This window comes from Mauremys mutica, chromosome 8, assembly GCF_020497125.1.
Source record: "Mauremys mutica isolate MM-2020 ecotype Southern chromosome 8, ASM2049712v1, whole genome shotgun sequence".
Classification (NCBI taxonomy): Eukaryota; Metazoa; Chordata; order Testudines; family Geoemydidae; genus Mauremys; species Mauremys mutica.
The window spans coordinates 58302518-58328686 of NC_059079.1; the positions used below are offsets into that span (position 1 = coordinate 58302518).

Here is a 26169-nt window from a genome sequence, read left to right on the forward strand (position 1 = left end):
CCACTTCCTACCTCTTGTCTCTCACTCCACTCTGGGGCTTCCCTGTTTTGGTCAAGGTCTGCCTATCTGAGGAGCTTTCTTTCCTGCGCTGAACTGTCTACCTAGCTCTCACTTCAACTCTTTCCTCAGCTGCACTTTATCACCAATTAAGCCTGGCTTTCTATGGAGCCTCATTACCCTCAGGTGGGGTTTATTCAATAGTCAGATTATCTTAGCCCCAGGCTCTCCAGCACAACAGGCAAGCTACCCTGTTATATTGCCCTTTTTTAGATGTAGTGACAAAGAGCATATAGTAATTGAAGTGAGAAGGTACCATCAATTTCATGCATTTTCCATATAATTTATCCCCTTCTTAATTGTTTTCATAATTAAAAATCATAAATTTTACCCACACATAATTATAAATAGAACTGTATTACTTACCAAGCTAAGCATTTTACTTAAATGCGACTCTGAGCTGTGTGTGTTCGCTTTATTCAGTAGATTTGTTGCCGTGTAAGGTTTTAACATCATTCTGTGGAAGGCCTGATTACTGTAACTATTAATCTATGCATTGTTATCTGAATTCTGTAGTTTGCATCGAGTCATTTGGTTGCCTACCAGGGAGAAGCACCTGGGAATGGCATTTGGTTTGGTTGCCCCTATTTTTCCAAAGCCGATGTGAACTGTTAGAAAACCTTTAAATTGGTGTTTTCTCATGACCAAATAGAAGTCAGCATGGAGACTAAGTGGTCCCTCTGGGTCAGGGTTGAGGCATGTAGATAGGGCAATGCTGGGAAGCTGCAACTGATACTCATGTTATATCATGTTCATTCAATAGATAGAAGCTCATTTTCCTGAGCTGTCAATCCAACGGAACAGCTTGTGCTCTTGCTTTACTCAGTATGGTTTAGCAGGTGATAAATTTTAGCTAGCATGCCCATTTATTAGGATAAAGTAAGCTTATACCTTCCTATTTCTTTATGAGAAAAGCTCTAATACTTTTTAGCTTCTTCTTGTGTCCTTCCACCATGATCATATGTCTGTTTAGAGTTGGGTACATGATATGGCTTGGTCTGTAGCCTTGGTGAGATCTTCCATGGTGCATGGTTCATCCAGGACCCAACAAATGTTCCATGGTTTGTGTTTCACCACAGTCATATGAGTCTGGATCATTAATAGTCCCACTTCTGCGTATTGACTTTTGATCTGCCACTGCTTGTTCAGAGCTAATTTAAACAACTTCAGGTTGACCAATCCTTCTCTGCAACTGTGGAAAGGTGTTCAGCAACGTCAATGTGCATTTTGATGTCCTTGTCAAATATGTTGAGCCGTGAGCACCACATTACCAGTCATGTACCTGTTTTTTTTTTAAGCGGTTCCATTTCAGCTAGGAAGCTTTTCTGCAATTTCAAGTGTCTAACTGCTGCAGAGTGGCCATATAGTGGATATATGTTTTCTTCGACCTGTTGTAATTATTCCATTTGGCTTGTGATTGTTGTCCTAATATCAGGCAGAGTGGTTCCAACAAACATATAAAGGCTGATCACATTTGTTGGTTTTAGACATCCTGTGATGTAGCGACAGCTGTCATAGAACTTCTTTGTGGGAGCCGCTCTTTCCCACACCAGACATGGGTATTTGGACGTCAAATAGCAAAGTACAAGTGCTGTTAGTGTTGCTGGGTTGGTTCCCCATTTTTAATTTGTAAGCTTCCTAAGTATGTTGTTCCAAGGGCTAACTTTGCCTTTTGTCTTCTCCATGTGTGCCGTGAAGGAAAGAGTGTAGTCTAGCATCATTCCAAGGTAGACAGGCTTCCAGAAGTGGGTAAGTGATCCCCACATTCCAGATGATGTTGAGTTGCCTATTGGCCTCAGAATTCCAAAAATGGAGGAGATTCACTTTTGTTTTTCTGGGTTTGCACAAAATTGGTTCTTGGCGTAATAGACTGAGAGCCCACACAGTGCCAATGTTAACGTAGCTTCGAGGTGGGCAAGATCTTGGCTTGGGCAGCAGTGCATAGTTCATCAGCATAGATAAAACTTCTTGGGCCAATATGGATTGGTTGATCATTCACCTAGGTGTTGGAAAGTATTGGCGAGAGTACAATCCTTTATGGTTTCAGTGAGTGCTAATTTAGATGCTACTGATGATACTTTTGATGTCAACATTTAACTATTTCACTTCTTAGCAAAGCATGTAAGAAAAGAGGAGGAAGTGTTATATTTATGAAGAGCTAGCTATACTTGTTTCCTAAAATGGGGTGTGTGGAAGATGAATATAGGGGAGTTGAAATGGACTGGAGATCTGCCAGTTAACTTGTGTAGGCCTCTAACATGGCTGAAATTTAGACGGGCACAGTTGGTTTCATTTTCCTGAGGGGTTTCCCTCCAAAACACTTGGGAAAAACTGGAGTATAGGTAGGGCTCTTCATTTAACAATGGCCAAAGTGTTGAATGCCTTTTTTTGTTTCAATTTTCACCAAAAAAGTTAACAGTGATTGGATGACTGACATGTGAAATATCTGTGTAAACAGGGTTGGATCTGAGGCTAAAATAGAAAAAGAACAAGTTAAGAATCCCTTAGACAAGTTACATGTCTTCAAGTCAGCAGGGCCTGATGAAATGCATCCTAGAATACTTAAGGAACTGGCTGAAGAAATCTCTGACCCATTACAGCTCGTGGAGGATGAGAGGGATGCTAGAGGACTGGAAAGGGCAAATATAGTATCTATCTGTAAAAAGGGGAATAAGGACAACCTAGTGAATTATAGACCAGTCATCTTAACTTTGGTATCCGATAAGATAATGGAGCAAATAATCAATTTGTGAGCACCTAGAGGAAAATAAGGTAATAAGTAACAATCAACATGGATTTATCATGAACAAATCGTGTCAAACCCAACTAATGTCCTTCTTTGACAGGGTAACGCCTTGTGGGTTGGGGGAAGCACTCGATATGATATATCTCAACTTTAGTGAGTCTTTTGATACTGCCTCACATGACCTCAAACAACCTAGAGAAATATAGCCTAGACGAACCTACTATAAGGTGGGTGCACAACTAGCTGGAAAAACCGTACTCAGAGAGGAGTTATCAATGGTTCAAAATCGAGCTGGAAGAGCATACTGAGTGGGATCCTGCAGAGATCTGTCCTGAGTCCGGCTCTATTGAATATCTTCATAAACAATGTAGATAATGGCATAGAAAATACACTTGTAAAGTTTGCAGATGATACCAAGCTGGGAGGGATTGCAAGCACTTTGGAGGATAGAATTATAATTCAGAGTGATCATGATAAACTGGAGAAATGGTCTGAGTTAAGCAGGAAGAGATTCAGTAAGGACAAATGCAAAGGACTGCACTTAGGAAGGAATAATCCATTGCACTGTCAAGGAAGGAGTACTGCAGAAAAGGATCTGAGGGTTATAGTGGATCAGAAACTGAATATGAGTCAACAGTGTAAAACTGTCGCCCCCCCCCCCCCAAAAAAAACCCCACAAAAAACAAAAAAAAACCCACCCCATCATTCTGGGATGTATTAGCAGGAGTGTTGTAAGCAAGACAGGAGAAGTAATTCTTCCACTGTACTCAGCACTGATAAGGCCTCAACTGGAGTACTGTGTTCTGTTCTGGGCACCACACTTCGGGAAAGATGTGGACAAATTGGAAGAAGTCTAGAGGAGAGCAACAAAAGTGATTAAAGGTCTAGAAAATGTGACCTACAAGGAAAGATTGAAAAAAATTGGGTTTATTTAGTCTGGAGAAGAGAAGGCTGATGAGGGCCATAAGTCTTCAAGTACGTAAAAGGTTGTTATAAAGAGCAGGGTGACAAATTGTTCTCCTTAACCACTGAGGACAGGACAAGACGTAATGGGCTTAAATTGTAGCAAGGGAGATTTAGGTTAGACATCAGAAAAAATTTCCTAACTGTCAGTGTAGTTAAGCACTGGAACAAATTACCTAGGGACGTTGTGGAATCTCCATCTTTGGAGGTTTTTAAGAGCAGGTTAGACAGGCTCCTGTCAGGGATGGTCTAGATAATATGTAGTCCTGCCTTGAGTGTATGGGACTGGACTAGAAGACTTCACAAGGTCCCTTTCAGTCCTATGATTCTAGATATTTACAGATTTTCCCCTTAGCCCTTCAATCCAGAAAGTTAAATAAAAATCGCAGGCCCATCCACTTCTTTTGCAAAGTGGGTGGAGCAAGACAGTCAGGGAGCCAGATTCTGGCAACTAAGGGTACGTTTATACTTACCGCGCGGGTCGACGCGGCGAGTTCGACTTCTCGGAGTTCGAACTATCGCGTCTGATGTAGACGCGATAGTTCGAACTCCGGAAGCGCCGCGGTCGACTCCGGTACTCTACCGCGGCAGGAGGAGTTGGCGGAGTCGACCTTGGAGCCGCGGAGTTCGCTTCCGCGGCGTCTGGACGGGTAAGTCATTCGAACTAGGGTAGTTCGAATTCAGCTACGTTATTCACGTAGCTGAATTCGCGTACCCTAGTTCGACCCCGGGGCTGTGTGTAGACCAGGGCTAAGACTGCCCAACTGCTGCAAGAAGTGGAAGGATGCACCCCATCAACAGTGACTTCCCGTGGCAGACAGAGCCCCCTCCTGACCTCAGCCCTTTAATGCAGGAGTGGACAGGGCTGCTCTGAAGGACTTGGATCAGGAAGGGACCCTGTTTGGCAGGGGAAGTGGACAGGGCTCCATGGGGTGGTCTCAGCTGCCAGGAATAGGCCCCTACTGTGCAGCTACAGCAACCCCCAACCTGCAGTAACCCTTCTCTGCAAGCAGGAGCTGAAGGCACAGAGCCCCAGGGAACAGAGCCTTGTCCTTTTCCCCTGCTGGACTGAGCCTGAATAGCGGAAGCAGGCAGGGCTGGGCTGAAGGGTCAGGAGGGGGCTCTGTCTAACAAGGGTGCCAGTGTTCAGTGGCTGCAGCTTTCCACTCCCTTCCTGACTGGCCTTTTAGCGTGGCCCCATCCGCTTTCTCTGAACAGTGGCGGGGAGAGATGGGAAGGAGCTGTGTCCTGGCAGCTGAGACCACCGAGCTGCTGCAGGAAGCAAAAGATTTCCTCAGCTGCCAGATGGTTATTACACCTCCCTGCCCACTGCCCTTTGTTTTTGGTTTTTACCAATTTTCTCCCATTTTAAATTTTTTTTTAATAAATACCCACCAGTTCCTGGAAAATTTAAAACAAAAACTGAAAAGGAAGGGCCTTAAGTATAGTAAGTTTCAACTCCTTCCCCTGTCCGGTTAGTTTCTCTTTTGCTGCTGTTAAATCCTTACAAACATCAAAAGGGATGCAGAGAAACCCTTATAAAAATTACAGGAATTTCAAAAATTCCTTTTTAAAGGCAGCTCTATAAACTGATTTGTTTGTTTAAATTAGTCAATTTAAAAATAATCAGTTTGACAGTGGCCCTTTGAAATAACATGAGTGTTCTGACTTGGATATTCATAAACAAAAAATGTAGGTTTACTGTGCTGTTTATACTTTTAGTCTTTTTAAAAAGTGTGAGTTAGGTCCAGAATATCAACATCACCACATTTTTATCACTGATTACCAGTTCTCTAGCTTTTGTACATCTTACTCACTCTTGTAATGTTTCTTTAATGTAGTTACTTGTCGTTTCCTGTAAATAGCATGTGAGCAGTTGCATGTGGTGTGGAAAATGACTCAAGCTGGGTGGCCCCCTTAAACAGATGACATGGTAGATCATTTGGATGAAAGCTAGCTGTTTCCTTGGAGAAAGCATAATTCTTATGGTCTTAATTTGCTAAACCTAATGGAACAAAGACTAACTTGCTTGATGCCAGAGATGTTTCAACTTATTCTCCACCTCCTCCTTACACTGTCCACAGTGCATTGGGAAGCTCCACCCTTACTATACTTCTAGCAATAGTAGCTAGATAGAACACAAAATGTATTTTCTCAGTGACGACTCCTCTTGCTCCTGGAGTGATGCTTTTCCTATTGGTTCCCAGTCATGTGAGTAGTAATCACATGGAATGACTTGTGCTGGGAGTGGAATTCTAAGACTGCTTGTGTTTAGCAGTTCCTTTTGTTTGCTGTCGAACACAGTATGATCTTGGGAACGGTTCTGCTACAGTCCAGCAGTTATGGCAAAGAGGAGAACCTGCTTTGCTGTCTCTGCAATGAAGCCTCCGATTCTGGTTTATCAGATTTCACAGGTATGGTGTATGGAAATGCTGCACAGCACCCCTTCATGCCTATGTTGCTATGTACGCTGAATAGAGGACTTGAAAGGAAACAAAAGTCTCTTTCTTCCTTATAGTACAAGATCAGCTATAGGAAGACTGAGGATTTGTTTTTGTTAAGTTTTTTTAGAGGATTATTACAACTTGTCATATTGAACAGTTATACATATTTTATTTCAGAGGAGTAGAGAACTTTAGTGTTTGATCTGATTCTAAAATGTCAGGTTTAGGACTTTCTTTTAACTTTCTGTTCAGTTTTGTGCGGGAAGAGAAGTAACAGTAGCATGGGAAAAAAAGTACCTTGCAAATTGTCGGAACGGGAAAGCGAGTGTGCCAGGAGGGGAGTAAATTCTGTAGTGGGAACAAAGAACAGGAAAAGGAAAGGGATGGATGAGACACAACCCTTTTCCTTGATTAAAAATGGTGCAATTAGTATGTAAGAGAAGTGATTTTCTAGATTGTAAATCTTCACTCTGGGGGAGACTAATGCAGTAGTGCCATAACAATTATTTTATGATGCAGCTTAAAGTTAAAAGGATCTAGAGTTTAAAAACTAGAGGTTTCTTGTTTGGTGCCGTACCCGGGATCTAAATGTAGGGCTTACGAAGTATTCACTCTATGGGGTTATTATACATAAATGTAATTGTTTCCTTGATGAGTTAGACAATCAACATATGTAAAGATAGCTTTTTCCATCTATCAATTTTTTTCCTGACCCTTATTCCTCCTGAAAATAAGGTTCCTATGTGCCTAAATCACTTTTGAAAATGGGGTTAAATCTCATAAATCCCTCAGGTGCTTTTGAATATTTTACCCCTAATCTCACTGACTGACTGAGAGTTACTCTTCAAACGTCAAACCATTTACTTCAGTTTTGCTTTTTTTGGTATGTAATACTTCTCTTATGAACATGCACAGACCTTCTAAGCATTCAAAAGGAAGTAGTGGTAGTCCCACATCTGCTTTGAATTCCTATTGGCGACTCAGGGTAGTACCACAAATGGTTTAATGTGGGTAGTGTTGCTCCAGGCTATGGAATCAGCAGCAGGTGGCATACCTACTGCCGACTTCAGTCTGGGCTTTCCCTCTGGGTAAAGTATCCTCTGCTGAGCTGCGTGTGGGCAGGCTAGAAGATCTTGACTGGTTGTGGTGCTTGATTCAGCAGCATTGATATTCTGCTCCTGCTATGAAGTTAACAACTAGATTCATAGTAACTGATTATACATATACTATAGCCGTAACTTAAGTATGGGCTGGGTGCTCATTGCATTAGCCACCATGGCTTGAATTGAAACACTTGTATTTTTTATCTAAAACTATATTTGATTGTAAAAGAAAACTGTGTGTGCACTTTTTTTAAAATCTCTGACTTTAAAGCAAATGCATAATTGAAACTAGGAAGACATTTGCACCCTGGTTAATGTAATTTTGAGGCCAAAAGTACAAATGTCTTTAAAGAGAGTGCAAGCTCTCATCACACACTTGCAGCATTTCTGCTCCTTTAAGGGAGGACGACAGTCTGGTCACTAAAGTAGAGAGCGCTGGGAGTCAAGAGACTTCCTTTGTCTCAGGCTTGGTGTGTGACCTTGCCCAAGGCACTGAAAGACTTGGATTGGCTTTGATGGAAGGCACTACAAAAGTGTAAAGAATGTATTATTTAATTACTATTTATTTTTGCTCCATAAAGACAGCTGCTTCTAGGAATTGGTGCTCCTATCTGTTGCCACTAAAACAGTTCAGTGCTAATTATTTGACGTGTATATACATGCCCAGTTAGAAGAAACTGTGCTGGGATATGGGCACTTGTGCTATAATTTATCCACTGGGATTTTCTCATGTTGTCTTGTGATACCAGTGTAGTACTTTAGTATTCTCTAAAACCAATTGGTATTGATGAGATGACAGCAATCCATGTACAAAAACTGTTGCGCATATCTGCAGTAAAACATTAGGAATGAAAATATCAATAGCTTAATACCTAGCTGCAGGTTTATTTGTTTCGAGTGGAGCTTATAACTTTGAGCCCAGTGAGCTCTGCTGGTGCATGTGATAACTTTTCAGTTAGGCCTGGAATGTAGGTTACTCACCATACACAAGATCAGCAGGTTATGCTGGCAAAGCACATAACTTCTGAGACCTCAAATACAGATCTAGTCACTCCAGACACAAGTTTACAGCCCCCCTGAGAAGCATGTTCGTGATTTCATGATAGTTATAAACTCTGCCAGCATAACCAACAGAGTATGTAACTATTCATGAGTGCTGCTAAGAAAAATGTTTGATAAATTAACAATCACAACCTGTTCTGTCATGTTTGTTACAGTAGCATGAAAATGTAGGGGGCGGGGAAGGGCAGAAGGAGAATAAAGTGGAAAAACTGAATGGATATTGCAGGAAAATCCCTAAGTTTTGGTTTCCTGGCACTGAGTCTGTGCCTCTTCTGAATCCATGCCAAATGTTTGCCTGCTGCTTGGACCATGCCCAGGCCCTTCCCTGTTTGTTTCTCACTGGCTTCCCCTTGTCCCCATCCTGTATCACATTTAAGCTCTCTGTCCCTTTTCAAGGCTCTGCGCAGGCTAGCTTCTGCTTTTGGGTGTGTCTCACTCTGTGCTGCCTCATTCTTCCCATGTTACTCAGTTAACTGGCTCCTTCATGCCTTATTCCATCCTGTCTCTGAATTCCTAACACACTAATTAAAAAGAAAAAAAATCTAAATTGTTGCATTAAATGCTAGTGCAGTCCCAAGCTTGTCTCTGGGAACATTTGTATCATTTTAGGCTTCCTAAAGCGGTTGATCTTCATGGAGACATGCCATTTGATGTCAGTATTAATGTTTTTGGCCACTCTTTCCAGTTCAGCTTCCCTAAAGAGGAGGAAAAAAATGTGTAAAATGATCATATGAAACATTTATTTCTCATCAATCTTACCCTCACTTAATCTTTAGAAACTTGTATGTTCCTTTCTCTTGTGGAAAAACTTCTAAAAGGTAGGGATGACTTTGAAGAAGGGCTGATGAATTTCAGTTTCAACACAAGTTACTATATATTTTCATATTTGTTTATAACAACCTCGATATCCTCTGGTCACACAGGCTGTTTTTCTGATGCCTGGCTTGATAGACAACATCCATTCTTGAAAAATCCATACTTCCTGTTCTATCCAGTGCTCACAAAGCTGCAGCAACACTGTTGTGTGTGCATTGGATTTTGACATTCACAGCTGTTGTACATAGAGTAAATTCCCTCCTCTCACCTTTTTTGTCCAGAGGCCCTTCACCGCCCCTATGGTTGTGATGTTGAACCCCAGGCACTGAATGAAGCCATCAGGTGGAGCTCTAAGGAGAACCTGCTTGGAACCACTGAGAGCGATCCCAATCTTTTTGTTGCACTTTATGATTTTGTAGCAAGCGGCGACAACACGCTCAGCATCACCAAAGGTAAGGCGTGCTGTATCCTTTCAATATCTTCATGTCACTCCAGTTTGTTCTCATCAAGGTGTTGATTCACAGACCTGTGATAGCTAAGGTGGTAGTACATACCTGTCCAAACAGCCCTAAATTAGAGGGAAAGCATGACTCACGTGGACTATTGTTTCTCTGCCGCTCTACAAGGGGAAAGGTATTTCACACTAAGACTTTGTCTACACTTAAGCCACTGACAGTGGCAACACTGCAGCTATGCCACTGTAGCACTTCGATGTAGAACTCACTACAGCAACAAGAGGGGTTCTCCCATCACTGTAGTTAATCCAGCTCCCTGAGAAGCGGTAGATAGAAGAATTCTTCCACTGACCTATCAACTTAGCACTGTCTATGCTGGGGGTTAGGCCAGGGCCGGCTTTAGGCCAATTCACCCAATTCCCCCGAATCAGGCCTCGCCCCTAAGAGGGCCAGGCATCGGCACCTTTTTAATTTTTACTCACCCGGCGACGTTCTGGGTCTTGGGCGGCATTTCAGCAGCGGGTCCTTGAGTGCTGCCGAAGACCCGGAGCAAGTGAAGGACCCGCTGCTGAAGTGCAGCTGAAGACCCGGAGCGCCGCCAGGTGAGTACGAATTGGGCCCCGCACTTGCTAAAGCCAGCCCTGGGTTAGGCTGCCACTTAGAGATGTGGATTTTTCACACCCCTGAGCAATGTAGCTGGGTGAACCTAACTTTATAATGTAGACCTGGTATAAGATGGCAGCATTAACTTCTCCCTTCAGAACTATAGGTAGCTTCCTTCAGTGCTAAAGCTGTGGGTTTAACATTGAGAAAAGAATATACTAGAATCACTTGTCACTTCATTCCACTAGAGAGAGTGGAAGAAGTGAATATAGCTGAAGTAGATTATGGTCTTTCATGAACTGCTGATAGGTAGATTGATGCCTTGTTAGTAGGTGTTTTTTCTTTGACTTATGTAACAGGGACCCCTGCTGGAGAAATGATCCAATGAGCATAATTATTACCATCCTAATACTCCAAAATCGCCTAAGCTTCCCATTGCAGTGTGAGAAGTTTCATAATTTTTCTTCAGAAATAAGTAAACTCTCGGGTTAGGCCTATAGCACTAGTTTTCACTGCTAGTATCACTGCATGTCCTTCAGCCTTAGACAGGGCGTTGATTGAAGGGCAGTTAGCATAAGCCTTGGTGGTGCTGGGCATTAGTGACCAAACTAACTTGGCAGGTGGGAAGTTGATCCCGCACCTGCTCTGAAACTGTCAGCTTTCAAAACACACTAGTTCTTCCCTGCTCCCATCAGCAGCTGCTGATTTTACCAGTATCTCCATCCCCATAGAAAACTAATCCCAGCACCACTGCTGTCAACATGCACACAGGTATTTTGGGAACGTTAGGAGCAATTCTCTAAATTGCGTGGCTGGCACAGAGGGCAGGTAATTGAACATCCTGAGGAGCACTGCATGGTAGGACTATGATACTAGTACTGAGATCTAGAATCTCATGGTCCTACTGTGGTAATATGTGCAGGCTTCTTTATCTGTCTGTAGTGACACTTCTCAACTTTATCACCCATATACAGATTTCACTGTCCTGCTGCCTCAACTCAATGGAAATCAAAGGCTTCTTTAAATATACCAAGGAAAATATCAGCTTGGAGGTTTCTTAGCACTATTGTCAATGGATGCCAGAAAAATGTATCTTGCTGTACAACAATTTTTAAAGGGGTTGGTTTTAAGTCCTCCAACCTGGAATGGGTCCTCAACCTCTTAGGAAAGAATCAGCTCCCTGCTCCAGAAATCTAAACCAGATGAAGCACTGGAACTGGTTGACATATGTGGAAATGTGGTTGCATGTTAGTAAGTTTTAGCTGAGTATCCAAACTGGAGTAACTAGGGAATAATGTCTTAACTGTTCAGCTCCTCAAATTTGGAGGTTGTCAAAACTATCTCCCCTCCCTCCCCCCCGCAGGCTCCTAAATCTAGGTTAAAAGCTCATATGAGCCCACTTTCTGATTTTTAATTTTATCTACTTAAAAATTACATGAAGCAGCTTGGGACTGTTGTATTAAAGGGTCTTTGCCAAAGACTTGTATTCTCTAGCTGCAAAGGCAGGCTTACATAACTATTAGTATCAGAGGGCTAGCCGTGTTAGTCTGGATCTGTAAAAGCAGCATAGAGTCCTGTGGCACCTTATAGACTAACAGACGTATTGGAGCATGAGCTTTCATGGGTGAATACCCACTTCGTCGGATGCATGTGTAGTAGTATGTGTACTCAAAGAAGACTGACCTGATTTCAACCTGATTTCTTTCCCCCTGTCCCCATCTTCAGGTGAGAAGCTACGAGTCCTGGGTTACAACCAGAATGGTGAATGGAGTGAGGTATGTTCTAAGAATGGGCAGGGATGGGTGCCAAGCAACTATATCACACCAGTGAACAGCCTGGAGAAGCATTCCTGGTATCATGGGCCCGTGTCACGCAGTGCAGCAGAGTATCTGCTGAGCAGCCTCATCAATGGCAGTTTCCTGGTTCGTGAAAGTGAGAGCAGCCCAGGGCAGCTGTCCATCTCCCTCCGGTACGAGGGGCGTGTTTACCACTACAGGATCAATACCACCGCAGATGGAAAGGTAAGGCCCGCTCCAAGGAACATAAGGGGAAGAGAAAACAGGGGATGTCTCGATTATCTTGTCTTCTACAAGTGAAGGGTGAAAAAAGGGAACATCTGTCCACGCTGTATTCCCTAATCCAAGAAATAACACTTTGGAAAAAATCCCGAGAATGCTGTTAATTGTCCTTGTTGAGTGGGTTACTGGAGAGCAGAATAGTGGTGGTTTGATGTAGTTACAGATCTATTTCAATTGGCCCTGGCAGGAACAGTCTGTATGTGAGAATAAGCAAGACTTTGTTAAACCAATGGTTGTTTGTCTTTGGCACAATTAGGGTGTGGTACGTCATATCTGGGGGAGATTCCACTGGTCCTAAGGAGGTTGGAGACTGCACTTTACAATAGTTTTGGTTTTAAAATTATGGAAAGCATGGGGGAGGTCATTAGACAAGCCGATTACAGCCACTGAAGTGCTTTCCCAACCTGCCTCTTACTGCAGATGTAAACCCTATGTATTGGCCTGTTCTATTACCCTATCAAACTGAGAGCAAATTTATTTATGAATTCCCTTTATATTTATTTGAATGTTTTTACTGTCCAGTCTTCCACGATCACTGAAATATTTCATATACCTACGTAGTTAAATGGATTCTTGATCCTTTCTCATCAGGTGTATGTGACAGCCGAAAGCCGCTTCAGCACATTAGCAGAGCTAGTTCACCATCATTCTACAGTGGCAGATGGACTGGTGACAACCTTGCATTACCCAGCACCCAAGTGCAATAAGCCCACAGTCTACGGAGTGTCCCCCATCCATGACAAGTGGGAGATGGAACGGACAGATATCACCATGAAGCACAAACTTGGGGGAGGGCAGTATGGTGAAGTGTACGTTGGTGTCTGGAAGAAATACAATCTCACGGTTGCTGTGAAAACACTAAAGGTGGGTTTTAAGACCACTGTGCACTCATTGTTTCATTAGAAGTGTGTGTTTAGCCAACAGAAGAGTGCAGTGTGCTCTTACTTCTGGAATGTTTTGCCCCTGCTAATGCCAAACGCATCAGGAAATTGAGTGGGGAAACCCTAACTCCTATGCTGACTATACAGTAGCCTGCATGGAAGAAAGGTAAGCAACAACAAACTTTAAGCTCTGTGTGTGGCTTAAAAGCGGTTTGAATTCCCTAGTCAAGTCTATTCTCCATGGAAACTGAGTGTCCAAGGCAGGGCTATTGTAACAGCCACCTGGAAGAAGAAAACAGGTTATGGAGGCTTCTCAGAGTACAAGGGGTCAGGAAAACTTCTCCTCCTTCACCTCACTCCTGCCACTGGGAAACTTCAGAACCCTTTCCCCCTACACACCCTTCATTCACAGACTATTGTATAGTCTGATTCTTTACTGGTTATTGACTTCCAATTAACACTCATTTAAAGAGCTGGGGGATTGTAAGATTCTAGTCCTAGAAGCAGGCACAACAGAAACAAGGTTATTGAGTTCAATATCTGGTTGGGAACCCTGATCTGCACAATAAAGGCACTCATGCTGAGGGCAAAGCAGAGCTTTCACCACTTATATTAGCACAATTAGTAAAGAGACAAAAGCTCCAAACCACATACAAAGATAATAATACTACAAAGTTAATGTTCTATCTTGTACCATTCCTTGCATATATTCCCACACACTTCTTTGGCAATGAAAGACAAAAAACCTGCTCTGTCCTTGGCATGTCAAGCAAATCCAGTGGTCCAGGTCAACCGATGATGACCACACATGTACCCCCTTACATTGTGGTCTGCCCTGTTACTGGGCCTAGGACCTGTCATAAATATTCATTTGAGTGCCCATCCTCCCTCATCCATATTTAACTTCCTTACCCTACGAGTGCCTTTTATCCTATAGGTTTGTATACATATGATTTTAATTTATTACCATATGCATCAATTTGTTGCCAAGGCAAGTTTGTGGCTAAGCATCTGCAACGATCCAGTGTAAGATATCCAAACTTAGTTCAGTGTTCCTGCAGTTACCTGGTGGTATTATGCACAAACTCTCCCCCCCCCCCCCCCAAATGCTATTCCCAGTTCTGCAAAACTCAGAGTAATTGTCAGGCCATTTTTCTATGCCAGAGGTCATAGGCCTCAAAGCCTTATGGTAACTTATGCCATATGCTAACTGTGTAAACTAATATCTTAGAGGATACAGGCTTCTTGTGGTGTTACTGCTAAGTAAAATAAAATGCTAAAGCTATCTCTACGGTCTACAACTGTAGCTGTCATCTTTCCAGGTGAGGACACTTTGGCAGGATTCCCTTGTATAACCCATCAAAACTACTCCTTAGTCAGAAGGATTGCTAATAATTGACCTCAGGCCCTCTTTCCCTCCAGAGACTTGAGCTCCCTAGCCTTTTTAGACTTGATGGACTATGGAGCAAGAAATCACAAATTAAGCTTAAAGCTCCCAAGTGTCAGTGTAGATCAGTCACTAGGCTGATAAAGTTGCTTTACCATACTGCAAATGTCCAGTCAGCTGCGCCAAAGGTTATGGAGTCCTTTTGATGTTGTTTTGTTCAAAGCCTGAGTAGCAGCACCTATGTTGGTCAGTCGTGGGTGGGGAAGAAATGGACATGCTTTTTTGCAAACACTAGTGCATTAATGAAACCAGAAATGAGAAACAGATGCAAAAGAATTCATCTGCAGTTCCTGTGTTGGAACAGTGCAGGGTTTAAAACAGACCTTAAAGTCATTAAGAGGGGTTTGCCTGTTTTCTTTTGTCCCATTTTCTAGGAAGATACCATGGAAGTGGAGGAGTTCTTGAAAGAAGCTGCTGTGATGAAGGAAATCAAGCACCCAAATCTAGTGCAATTATTAGGTAAGTGAAGGAGTTTGATCTCTCTTTCTGTGCTTACCGTCTTAATTTCTATTGAAACTGAATCTTTGTTTAAAAACAGTGACAGCTGTTGACCTGCTTTAGTCTATGCACTATTCTTGCAAAGTCGGGGTCTAGTCTGGGTTTAAGCTAACAGTACGCTCCAAAGTGTACACTTGTGGCTGTGGCATTCAAACTTGGCCTAATTGAAGGCAACCTGCCTGGACAACCTGCCTGGAGCTACGGGACACCCCAAATTTTAATCCAATACTTAATGGAGAACTGTGACATCTATTGACAGAGTCCAGCAGGCAATGCTGCCTGGGTGCTTGGATCAAACTGCATACTCAGATCTGTCGCTTTTTTGGATGGTGCCTCTATTTAGACAGCATTGGTTTATGCTGTGGTACTGTGAGTTGCATTTGACTTAAGGATGATGTTTAGGCCTCTCTGGGTTTATAGTGTCCTCACCATTGTGGTATGTGTACTCTTGGGGCACTAGACTGAAGTCCAAGGGCTTTAGCCATATAAGATACGTTTGACAACATACATTCCGAAGTTGGAGTCTTCTGTTCTGCGCGCGCGTGCACACACACACACACACACACACACACACACACACACGCACACACACACTAGTGAAACCTGACCATGCATTATACAACTCTACATTTTTAGTATCCAGTCAAATTACACCTTGACTACAGCCATGTTAATGGACAGACTACTCTTTCGGTCTGTCAGATCAGCCTTACAAAATGTTACTTACCTAGACTGAAGTTTTTTTTTATTAGTGCGATAGCCAAAAATACAGAGACAGTTAAAGTAATGCAGTTATCACTGCATTGAGGGAGATGATATGATATATCTAAAAGCAAATATGATAATCTCATTCACACAAGACACTGTCATTTATAGTCTTGCCCAGTTACTTATATGAACAGAAAGACATTTATTGAAAAAAGCCTCACTGAATAGATTAAATATATCTGTAACTCATAACAATACAAAGCAACCAAATCTCTACTGTTGTGGGAAAGGAAAAATATGCATATCATCAAATAAATATTAGTGTGTTGTCCTCTAGGTTCAAATAACAATTAGATAACTGCAGTGGGGAGGCAAAATGAAGAGATAAGCCCATATTGAAGCAACACGTGAGTGGAAGAAATATGCAGGCTTTGCAGCTTGGCCATACCAGAGTTTTCCCACTGGAATGTGTATGGTAGGGTGATTACTGCTACATAGTCAGCATAGCTGTTAATTCTGTATGTGGAAAGATTCTCTATAGACATTAGATCCCAAATCTTCACTAGTGTATAGTCCCATCTGCTGCCGCACCTGGACTGTCACTACTTTTGGGAGCCAAGCTGTCAGCTAAGAGTAGGGCAAAAGGAAATAATGCTGGGAATGTGAAGAACTCCAGTAATGTCAATCACTCTGCACCCATCATCAAGTAGACACAGAAGATGTCTCTGCCCAGCCCTGTCTGGTAGCCACAGGAGAGTATAGTGTAAAGAGACTTGTGTTCAAGATAGACATCAGTGCTTTTGGAGTACCTCTTCTGATCCATCATGTGGGAGTATGTTGTTTGTCAGTGTGAGAGAGCCAGAATGATTAGCCGTAAAAGGGAGCCACAGAGGGGGTGAGACCTATTTAAAGAATTGACAATAATATCACATTTCCCTCTACCACCAATACATGTTTTGTACACAGCTGCAATAAATGTGCAAGTTGTCAAAGGAATGTATGTGAATGAGTCCTGATCTACAAGCAGGCTGCGTGATATTGATAGTTTACCAAGCTGTTATACATGGGAGTTTTCACATACTTAAGTGACATTCCAACTTGTAGACACACCCAGCTGATTCTTACCTGGTAATGACCAGCTTTAGTGGGAATTCTAATTGGCTCTCATCACTGAGACTGCTCTCTTATGCATATTCCATTGGATTATTAGAACTTTGGTACTAATTACCCCATATGTAGAGTGGCACTGAATGTGCACTTTGCCTCCTGTATCTCAGTTTGTCCTAGGCCACACTGAAGTTGTTCCTGGAAAATAAAACAGATTCAACTTTGAGTACAATAGATGGGATAGGAGTACATTACTTTGGCAGGAAATGTTTTAAATGGATTTCAGATCCTTCAAGAGTACTGGTTAACTAGGGCGGAGATAATTACTTAAAAGTTAACTTCGTCTCTTTCACGGCCAGGTGTATGCACCCTGGAGCCACCCTTTTACATTGTGACGGAATATATGCCATATGGGAACCTGCTGGACTATCTACGAGAATGCAACCGGGAGGAGGTGAGCGCTGTCGTGCTGCTCTACATGGCCACTCAGATCTCCTCTGCGATGGAGTACTTGGAGAAGAAGAATTTCATCCACAGGTGGGCGACAACATGCCACCATGCTGTGTCACAAACCCACATGGCAGTGAAAGGGGATGGGACTTTGCCCTATCGTTCAGAATGATACCTTTTGCAGTTTTCGTGGGCTTGGAAATGGGATTTCAAGAGAGGTCACCTACAAGCTCTTTGACGGAAATGGGGAGCCAGAGTTACCTGTTAGAATCTGGTCTAGTTCAGTAATGAAAGGGCCTGTGTGTCATGAGCTGATTTCATCCCATTCCCAGTGGGCATGTATCCATCATCACAATCACCATTGTTGTTGGCAGTCTTAATAGAGGCCCAACAAAGAATGAACTGTGGACACTGAACTGTCTTATCATTCCTAGTGGTGGTCCCTTTAGTTGGAAGCTTACATTGTCTTTGCCTGTTCTCTGGAGAGAGACCTTCCTCCTTTGGGCTGATCAGTTTCACACCTCTCAGTTACTAAATTCATTTAAAAATATTCTATCCTTTTTTAAATGTAGGGGCATAATGGCAGCTCAGCAGAAGGGTTAGGCAAAAATACATTTGCTCTCACTCATCCTGGTGTGGATGAGAGCGAATAATTGATACTAGAGGCCCTTTCAGCATCAGTCTCAGGGCTCATCCTTCATGGTAAGAAGTGCATATATACTGGACACTTATTTTTATTTAAAATAATAATTTGCTTCTGTGCCCAGGCCTTTTGAGTAAGCACATAGTACTATTGCTGTTACCGTCCTTTGCCCTCACCCCTACACCCTCCCTATTGTTTGATTACCTCTGTAGTTCATCCCTTCATACATTTTTTGCAAGCTCTCTGAGACAGGGTCCATGGCCTGTATTGTGCATTGTGCCTTGCACACTTCTGGGTGCTTGTCATCGTGCCTCTCACGTCCAGAGCACCTTCCCATGTCTGGGTGCAGTCTTACAGGGTGTTTTTCAATATAGCACCCTGTCAGAAGTCTACCCTCACTTGAAACTGGGCGGTTTCAAAGTGAGGACCCGCATGTCTTCCCCCACCCCAAAATCCTAGGGTAGGTCTCCCCTTCGGCTGCCACCACCCGGTCAATTCCGTGGGCTGGGACACAGAGGAAAGAAAAGAAAGAATTTATTAAGAGAACAAAAGAAAATATACAGAATCTCTATGAGCCCAAGCTGGACACTCATAGGGTATAACCTTATCAATCTCTGGAGAGAATCCCCTCTCCCCCTTTTCTCAGTAAAAGCAATATCAGCAAACAGGAATAAAGCATTTCCTTTAGCAAACACACAATTGCAAATATAGAAATCAAATCATAAGACTAATTCGCCTTTCTAATTAATACTCACTATTAATTAGTAGAAACTACTCCAGGAGAATTTGGAGACATGACGGGAACCACACTGGCGGTGATTTCCTTCTAGAACTTTAAAATAAACAGATTAACAAAACACATGCACTATTACATATACTACTAAGTATGTAACAACAAGATATTTGACATTGAAGAACACTTTGTATGCATTTGAGCGGACATACTTGGCATTGTCCTTGCCCATTGGTGTCCACCAGAAAGAATGTCCTTATATAAAAGTCCTTGTTTTACAACAAACTGGAATTGGGTAGAAGACTGAGACACCCCCTGTAGTCATTCTGGGGATGCCACAACAGTCTGTCATTGTATGGGGCCTAGCTGTCCAGGGTCAACAGAAAAGTCCCAAAGAGGAAACCCCCAAGTCTTGTGGCTTTTGAGCCCAGTCCTCAACCTTAGTCTGGGAGCTGAGATACTTGGCCTCTTCTCCTTCTATTCCCATGTCTTCCCTCTTGGTCTGGGAAAGAGTAGAGGAACCTAGGACCACCCTCAGCTCTGGGTTGTGGCCAAGGACAGTTCATTCAATCCCACCGACATTTTCCCGGGACTGCTCCTACCTTTTGCCCAGCTTGTCAAAATCTTCTCTCAGGTCTCTGGATTCTGCTATCACTGCCTGGAATCATAGGACTGAAAGGGACCTTGAGAAGTCTTCTAGTCCAGTCCCATACACTCAAGGCAGGACTAAGTATTATCTGCACCATCCCTGACAGGTGTTTGTCTAACCTGCTCTTAAAAATCTCCAATGATGGAGATTCCACAACCTCCCTAGGCAATTTATTCCAATGCTTAACTACCCTGGCAGGAAGTTTTTCCTAATGTCTAACATTGCTTCTTGTTCTATCCTCAGAGGTTAACAAGAACATTTTTTCTTCCTCCTCCTTGTAACAATCTTTTATGTACTTGAAAACTGTTACCATGTTCCCCCCTCAGTCTTCTCTTCTCTAGACTAAACAAAACCAGTTTTTTCAATCTTCCCTCATGGGTCATGTTTTCTAGACCTTCAGTCATTTCCGTTGCTCTCCTCTGGACTTTCTCCAATTTGTCCACATCTTACCTGAAATACAGTGTCCAGAACTGGACACAATACTCCAGTTGAGGCCTAATCAGTGTGGAATAGTGGTTCTTCATCACTTCTTCTTTGGCAGCTACAAGGGTACCCCTTAAAGCTGCTCCCAGCCCCTCACAGCAGCTAGGCTGTGACAAGTAACTCCTTTATCTTTTGCCTGGAACTAGTCAGTCTCTCCCTTCTCCAAGCAGGAATTTTCCCCTCAGCCCTGTCTCCAGAGCTAGGATAATGCCTCAGGTCTCTTTGGCTCAGGTTAGTCAGTCCTACCTTCCTTAAAAAATGTCTCTCTCTAGTTATCTCCTAGCTTTAGGTGAATCAGTATTACCCTCCTTCAAGCAGGCGTTCCATCCCCAGCACTTTCCTTGCAGCGGGAGTTGTGACTTAAATCAGCTGCAAGGCTTTTGCCAATTCCCTTCAGCTGTGCACCCTTCCTAATTATCCTTCTACTCTGGAGGATCCAGCAGGGCAGCCTTCTCCCATCAGTGCCTGTCTGCTGGCAGGCAGGAGGCAGCCTTTATGTTGTTCCTTCTCCAAACTCCTTCCGAGCTGGATGGGAGAGAAGGAAGCCTCGCCCCACCTTCTCTGCAAGGTTTCAGGCCCTTGTAGGTACAGTGTCCAGATTCCTTCCACAAGCATATTCATTCCCATGACCCTTAGGTTTCTATATGTATCTGCTGGACCCTCCTGAACCCTTAAAGGGTCAGGTAGTGAAGTGGGCAGCTGGCCACTAGGTGCTGCTACTCTCGATGGCAGACAACTCTGTCATAGTGCTTTATGATATAATTAATACATTGTACACCAACTGCGAAATGTAGAATTCTAGTTAAAAATAAATTGTGCATGTGGCCCAGCAATTGGTGTGCAACGACAAATTAATCCCAATACATGTGTGGTACAAGCATTACATTAAGAGTTCAGGATGTTTGCACCACAGCATCCCTGCGATTGCATCTCTTCTCACTCACACAGGGACCTAGCAGCTAGAAACTGCTTGGTAGGAGAAAACCACGTGGTGAAGGTGGCTGACTTCGGCTTAAGTCGATTGATGACTGGAGATACCTACACAGCTCATGCTGGAGCCAAGTTTCCTATCAAGTGGACAGCACCTGAGAGCCTGGCCTATAACACCTTCTCAATTAAATCAGATGTGTGGGGTAAGAAGGAAAGAACTCACAATGTTCTAAGCCAGGGGTAGGCAACCTATGGCACGTGTGCCAAAGGCGGCACGCAAGCTGATTTTCAGTGGCACTCACACTGCCTGGGTCCTGGCCACCAGTCTGGGGGGCTCTGCATTTTAATTTAATTTTAAATGAAGCTTCTTAAACATTTTAAAAACCTTATTTACTTTACATACAACAATAGTTTAGTTATATATTATAGACTTATAGAAACAGACTTTCTAAAACTGTTAAAATGTATGACTGGCACGCGAACCCTTAAATCAGAGTGAATAAATGAAGACTCGGCACAGCACTTCTGAAAGGTTGCCGACCCCTGTTCTAAGCCCTCTTCTATGCCAGCCCAGGTAGAAGGCATCTTTCCTTCCTTAGTCTGCTGTCAGAGGGACAAGGAGGATGTGTTCTGATACAAGGCTAGATCACCACATACAAACTCAGCAATACTTTTAGTGTGCAAATCTCCCCTTCTGCCTTCCCCCATGGGCTGGCCTGAAAATACCTTCAAAGGAGAGACTGCTTTATGTTACAGTACAAACAGCGGTAGCATTCAGACAATGGAAGAGAGGGATAGATTTATAATCATAACCTATTTTTTCCTCTTTTTGCAGCCTTTGGGGTGCTATTATGGGAAATTGCCACTTACGGGATGTCACCATACCCAGGTATTGACCTCTCACAGGTGTACGATCTGCTGGAGAAGGGATATCGGATGGAACAGCCAGAGGGGTGCCCTCCAAAAGTTTATGAACTGATGAGGGCATGTGAGTATTTCCTTTCACTTTCAATTTGGAGGCAAAATAGAGTCTGGGGAGGTGGATGGAATCTATAGTAGGCTATGGAGTCTTTTGCTTCTAGCTTGCCACTTCAAATAGAGCTGATGGTGGTAGTGTTTTTAAATGAGTGTGATGGTCTCAAGCCACTGCCTGAGGGAGCACGTATCCACTTCAGAAAATCACCATTACCGCTGGCACTAGATGGCACTTCTGGAAATGTCAGCAGAGGCCAAGGACTGCATAGTCCCTGAAGCCTGAACTATCCTAACTCTGTGAAGAGATTAGCTCACCTCTTGATGCCTCCTTGTGGCTGGGCATGGCGTGGCAGCATTCTCTCTTCCCTGGGGTCTGCATCTGCTGGATGCTCCACTTCTGCAGTGGCCTGCCTCTTCCTGTGACTTGGCCCTCCAGGGTAGTCCATAAACAAAAAGCAAGAGGAATTAACACAAACTGAGTTAGTACAAGAGAGAGGGGAATGCCTCATTCTCAGGGCATATCAGAATCAGGCCCTTCCTTCCTTGAGGGAGGGATCTTCACGCAGTTGTTGTCAGGAAAGATCCTGCCTTCCCACAGCCATTTCTGCAGGAGTGGAAGGTCTGTTCTCTTCCCTGGCCTGCCCACAAGTGAGCTGTTCTGCTCCCCTTTTAACTCCTCTTCAAGCCTGTGCATATCTTGCAGGTGTGGTGGGCCAGGGCTGGCTGAGCCTAGAGCAGCTCCTTAACCCCTTGTTGTCAGTGTAGGGTTTATATACCCCATCACAGGCCCCACAGCACAGTTAAAAAAAAAATCGGTGGTTCACTGCTGAAAGCTTGTACTGCTGGTGCTATATATACTTCTTCTGTGGTTAGATAAGAATTCAGTCTCCAGGACTGAGGTAGCAAATAAGGAAAAACTCACTTTGAATTAAAAAAAAAAAAAATTGGAAAAGCTGATGTTGGTGACATGGTGCTTGGCTTAAATCCAGTGATGTAATTCCTGACCCATCAATACCACATCAATGCTTTACCTTGGATATAGTGGGACCTGTTACACAGCCAGTGTATCAGTAGGATATTGTAGTCCGTCAGGTAGTGGGTTGGTGACTTTTCTACCTTCCTCAGTGAGAATACTGGATTGTCCACTATTCCTGCTTCATACACTGAGAACTTTCCTGGTTTCTCATGCTGCAGGTTGGAAGTGGAATCCCCCAGACCGACCATCCTTTGCTGAGACCCATCAAGCCTTTGAAACAATGTTCCATGACTCCAGCATCTCTGAAGGCAAGTACCCTTGCTACTGTATTCAAAATGTTGGGAGTGGAGTTTCACCTCCAGGGCACTGTCTCACCGATGCAGGCTGATTACAGGCCTACTGGTGCTTACCTTGCTAGAATACAGAAGACATTTGACTGCATTTGATAGCTTCTTCTCAACATGGGCAAACTTGTGTTCATATTCATCACAATGGATACACTTTAGAAATATTTCAGTGCAGGGGAAACTGAAGTAATTCATTCAAGTACAAAGAGGAGAAAGTTTTAGAAAGAATAAACTCTTGCTTCCATTGCAGACCTGAGTTTGACTATCATTCAGGGGACAAGTGAGGAAGGTGGGTGGGTTTATATTTTTTACTCCAGAAATTGCGCAACTGCGAAAACAATTTATATTTATAAGGTAGTATTACTGCTTTAATCTCTGAAGTCAGATTCTCCTAGCGTGCCATTACCAGCAACAAATGGATGCAACAATCTCATGGACATAGCTAGAAAATAAATATTAGGGCTAGTCTACACTAGAAGTGCTACAGCAGTGCAGCTTCACCAGTGAAGCTGCTGTACAGTCTATGCCCACAGGAGAGAGCTCTCCCACCGACTTAATTAATCCACCCCAACAAGTGGCAGCAGCAACGTCAATGAGAGAAGCTCTCCCACTGACATAGCTCTGTCCACACGGGCACTTAGGTCAGTGTCCCTTACATCGCTTATTCACACCCCTGAGCAAGGTCAGTGTACTTTATGTGGCTCAGGGGGGTGGCTTATTCACATCTCTGAGCAACATAGTTATACTGACATAACCTGTAGTGTAGACAAGCCCGTAGTCTCAAACATAGTACACAGTATTAGACAGAAGAGGGGAGTACCTCAGCACCTCCTAACCAGCTTTGAAACGAAATGTAAAGAAAGTTGATCCATCCACTTCCCTAACACAGAAAAAACACTCCTGTCTAAAATTCCCCAGTGATGGTTTAGAATAGGGGCAGTCAAACTTTGCCTAGACAAGAGGCAGCCTGGCAAGTTGCCAGGAGCTTTAAGGACCCACCTGACATGTATACATTGGAGAAAATAAAAGCTATCTTCATCTTTTAATATGGGGTTGCAGCCTGCAAAGGTGCAGTGTCCTCCACCTTGAGCCCTGCAGCTTCCTCCTAGGTCAAGAGGGACTGCATTGTGGGACCCCGCTAGTCTTTGCGGGCTGCTTCTCCCTATTAAAGGTAGAGGTGGTCACTTTTTAGAACTTCTTGGTTAGCATTTGGGCCATGAGCAGATCTGTCTCAACTTCATCGTTTAGAATGTGAACTTTTTTTTTGGGTTGTTGCTGAATTTAAAAATGTAAACGAGTTACCTTGAGACCATCAGGAAATAACTAATCCTCTGCATCCTTGGACTCGGTAGAGCAAAATTACATTCACAGGCTTAATCCATTGCTCTTCTGTCTGGTCCAGTGCTTGTTGTAAAAATGCACACACTCTCATTCCTCTGCTCTTCTTTGTTCCAACTATTCTCCTGGCTTTTCTTACAGAGGTGGCAGAGGAGCTTGGAAGAACAGCCTCCTCCTCATCCTTAGTTCCCTACTTGCCCCGGTTACCCATGCTTCCCTCCAAGACTAGGACTCTGAAGAAACAGGCAGAAAACAAGGAGAATATTGAAGGAACACAAGATACTGTGGAGCATTCAGCTTCCAGCTCAGCACCAGGTATGGGCACAACCATCAATGTGACAGGAACACTGTGGGGCAGATCTTCAGCTGGTGTAAATTGTTATAGCTCTATTAAAGTCAAAGGAACTATGGATAGTTTATACCAGCTGAGCATCTGCCCTTTGTATTTTACCAGGATGTTTTGTAGATTTAATAACTCATCAAATAGACTCAACTGGTTCTTCGAATGATTGCTCATGTGCATTCCACAGTAGGTGTGTGTGATCGCCATGTGCACCGGTGCTGGAAGTTTTTCCCCTAGCAGTACCCGTGGGGAAGCGCCCCTTACGACTCCTGGAGTGGCGCCACCATGGTGCGATAGAAGGGGCGCTGGTGCTCTCCTCACCCTCAGTTCCTTCTTTCCACCAGTGAAGGTGTTTCAGAACTGCTGTGCTCCAGCTGTCCACTGTAGCTTTCCCTGTTTGGACTGTCATTTAGTTCGTAGTTAGTTAGTACCTGTAGTTTAACTTTTTTTTTTTTTTTTGTTAAATATAGACAGACTAGAGAAGCATGCCCAAGTCAGGGCATGCCCCGGGCTTTAAGTCGTGCAACACTTTTAAATGGCCTATGCCCATAAGTGACCCGCACACTAGCTGCTTATGCTGTCTTGGAGAAACCCACGTCAGCAGGACACTCTAAGAAGATGAAGAAGAGATCTTCTCCGTCAAGGCACCAGGGCAAGGCTGGGGGCAAGACTAGACCCACGCTGGGCAGCTCTCGATCTCCCTCCGACTCAAGTAGAGCGGAGTAGTCCTGCCCACTCCAAGCCAACCTCCCTGGACACCAGCTCAAGACGTAATGTCTCTCCTGGTACCAGCTACACCGACCCCAGTGGCTCCCCAGTCCAGAGGCAAGCCAGCGTTCAGACTGCCACAGTTGCCACCCGGGTGGTACCGCTCGCGGTCGAGGGAAGGTTCCCATGCCGCTGTATGCAGAGTGACCACCTTGCTCGCAGAGTGCACCAGTCCCCGTCGACACCCGCCCAATCGTCTGGCTGGGTGCTGAGCAGCAGGGAATCGAGGCACCAATCCACATCGAGGGAGCGCAGGTCTTGGGGTCAGAGCATGCCCCGCCGGGACTGGGACCACCAACTCCGAGAAGCCACTGTAGCCCCTCGCGGTACCGATGTCGACACCACTCACGCTTTTTGTCCTGGTCGAGGTCCCCAGCATGGCACCGCTCCCGCAGCCCCAGGCGAAGATCGCCAGCAGCCAGCCGTTGTGGATCCGCCTGACGGAGCCGTTCGTGGAGCAGCCATTACAGATGGTACTCCCCGCTCCTCTACACCGGACTCAAGGTCTCGAGCCCAGCACCACTCACACCGCCCCTACTGGTCCCCATCCTGGGATAGCAGTCATT

At 43.9% G+C, this 26169-nt stretch overlaps 1 protein-coding gene across 3 annotated transcripts in view; it reads left to right on the plus strand.

Moving 5' to 3' along the window:
• The window catches only part of ABL2 (ABL proto-oncogene 2, non-receptor tyrosine kinase), an 81988-nt gene that overhangs the window by 42739 nt on the left and 13080 nt on the right, over positions 1-26169 (plus strand). For 2 of the 3 annotated variants that reach the window (XM_045026344.1, XR_006581459.1), the window contains exons 2-10: positions 9473-9643; positions 11975-12270; positions 12919-13191; positions 15030-15114; positions 17328-17505; positions 20875-21059; positions 21692-21844; positions 23026-23115; positions 24634-24807. In XM_045026344.1, the coding sequence (XP_044882279.1) occupies positions 9473-9643; positions 11975-12270; positions 12919-13191; positions 15030-15114; positions 17328-17505; positions 20875-21059; positions 21692-21844; positions 23026-23115; positions 24634-24807 (1605 nt within the window). Of the gene's footprint in view, positions 1-6067; positions 6181-9472; positions 9644-11974; positions 12271-12918; positions 13192-15029; positions 15115-17327; positions 17506-20874; positions 21060-21691; positions 21845-23025; positions 23116-24633; positions 24808-26169 lie in introns of those variants that run through there. The other variant, XM_045026345.1, reaches the window with a different exon arrangement.